This window comes from Muntiacus reevesi, chromosome 20 (assembly GCF_963930625.1).
Source record: "Muntiacus reevesi chromosome 20, mMunRee1.1, whole genome shotgun sequence".
Classification (NCBI taxonomy): Eukaryota; Metazoa; Chordata; class Mammalia; order Artiodactyla; family Cervidae; genus Muntiacus; species Muntiacus reevesi.
In genome coordinates this window covers 30,665,781-30,667,883 of record NC_089268.1, presented here as the reverse complement: position 1 = coordinate 30,667,883, position 2,103 = coordinate 30,665,781, and the positions used below count along the sequence as shown (strand labels likewise).

At 44.2% G+C, this 2,103-nt stretch overlaps 1 protein-coding gene across 1 annotated transcript; it reads right to left on the bottom strand.

Moving 5' to 3' along the window:
* Positions 1-906: 906 nt before the first annotated feature.
* Positions 907-1,857, bottom strand: LOC136151794 (olfactory receptor 10C1-like). The gene has a single exon (XM_065913215.1). The coding sequence runs from the start codon at positions 1,855-1,857 to the stop codon at positions 907-909; it is 951 nt and encodes a 316-aa protein (XP_065769287.1).
* Positions 1,858-2,103: the final 246 nt, after the last annotated feature.

Sequence of the window (2,103 nt, the reverse complement as noted above, 5' to 3'; positions counted from 1 at the left end):
CTATGAGGGAAGACCTCCCAGTGACCAGAACAGAAGTCATATGAACCTCTCATGGACTGGTGGTGGTGGTAGTTTAGTCGCTAAGTTGTGTCTGACTCTTGCGACCCCATGGACTGTAGCCCACCATGCTCCTCTGTCCATGGGCTTTTACTGGAGTGGGTTGCTGTGCTTCCCAGCACAAATCAGGGGATCTTCCCATCCCAGGGGTTGAACTCACATCTCTTACATCTCCTACATTGGCAGGTGGGTTCTTTGCCACTAGTGCCACCTGGGAAGCCCCATGTTAAGTCTGTACATTAGTCTAAACTGAAATATTTTGGAAAACCTGTCTAGTACTGGACTCACCTATCAAAATTCTTTGGTAGCCAGTTTCATTCCAGAACTTGACAATCAGAACTTTAGCAATAAGAAGACTGCTGTCTCCAAAATTACAATTGCTGTTACTAAAGAAGGTTATTACAAAACAATTTGGCAAGTACATGTTTTTCTTCCTTCCTTCCTTTTCTTTCTTTCTTTTTAGATTGAGTGTGCCTCTTTTTCAAAGAGAAATTTTTATGGTCCTCTAGTATCTCATTGGAAAAGACCCTGATGCTGGGAGGGATTGGGGGCAGGAGGAGAAGGCGATGACAGAGGATGAGATGGCTGGATGGCATCACCAACTTGACGGGCATGAGTTTGAGTAAACTCCTGGAGTTGGTGATGGACAGGGAGGCCTGGTGTGTTGTGATTCATGGGGTCGCAAAGAGTCAGACACGACTGAGCTGAACTGAGTATGTTGTTGCTGTTTAGTCACTAAGTTGTGTCCAGCTCTTCTGCAACACCATGGATTGTGCCCTGCAAGACTCTTCTGTCCATGGGATATCCCAGGAAAGAATGTTTAAGTGGGTTGCTATTTGCACCCATGAGTCAAAGCTTTTTCTTGCCCAGAGTTCTCCAAAGAGCTGTCTTGACTTCCTTGTTTCGTAAGCTGTAGATGATAGGGTTGAGCATGGATGTCACCACAGTATAGAAAAGGGCCAGGAGTTTATCTACCCCAGGTGAATGACTAGTCTTGGGCCTCAGGTAACTGACAGACGCTGAGCCATAGAAGAGTGTTACTACCAGTAGGTGGGAGGAACAGGTGGAAAGAGCTTTTCGGCGACCTTCAGGGGATGACATGATCAGCACGGCAGCTAGAATTCTGCCATAAGAAGCAACGATTAATAAAAATGGACTGGAAATGCAAAGAGTGGCCACAACAAAGACTGCCGCCTCATTATGGGATGTATCCCCACAGGCTAGTGCCAGAATAGGGGGGAGATCACAGAAGAAGTGGTTTATTTCACAGGGGCCACAGAAGTCCAAAGAAAAAATATAGTTTGTTTGGCCCAAGCTTACTACACAACCCACTCCCCAAGAAACCATTGCTAAATGGACACACACTCCACGACTCATTCGTGTGGCATAATGAAGTGGGGAGCATATGGCCGTATAGCGATCAAAAGCCATGGCTGCCAAAAGATAGCACTCACTGATCCCAAATAAGGCAAAGAAAAACATCTGTGTAGCACATCCCTCCCGAGAGATTCCTCGGGCCTCACTCACAAGGCTCTGCAGCATCTTGGGTATGACAGAGCAAGTGTATCCAACCTCCAAGAGAGACAAGTTGGCCAGGAAGAAGTACATAGGAGTATGGAGGACTGGATTGGTCCAGATGGCAAGGGCTATGAGAGCATTGCCTGTCAGTGATACTAAGAACATGAGTAGGATGAGGGTAAATAAAAGGAAACACTGTTCGGTGACCTCGGAGAATTTGGTAAATGCAAAGTGTTTCACAGACATGCTATTGTCTCTCCACAAGGAACAATTGATGCTCATGACCTGAAAAAAAAAAAAAAAAAAAAAAAAAAAGAAAGGCAAGGTCATCAAAAAGATTCTTTTAGCTGGAAAAATAAATCTTTATATTGCTCTTAACAAGCTCAAGTCAGAGATAAATTTCTTACCTCTAATTTGAAAAGTTTGGAAGTTACACTGATCCTGTTGCCAAATCTAGTCAGCAGACATAAAATGGAAAAAAATTTCCTTTTTATATCTAGTCAGCAGGCATAAAATGGAGAAAATTTC

Coding starts and splice junctions, on each gene's coding strand:
- LOC136151794 (XM_065913215.1), bottom strand. CDS start 1,857: ATGAGCATCAATTGTTCCTTGTGGAGAGACAATAGCATGTCTGTGAAA.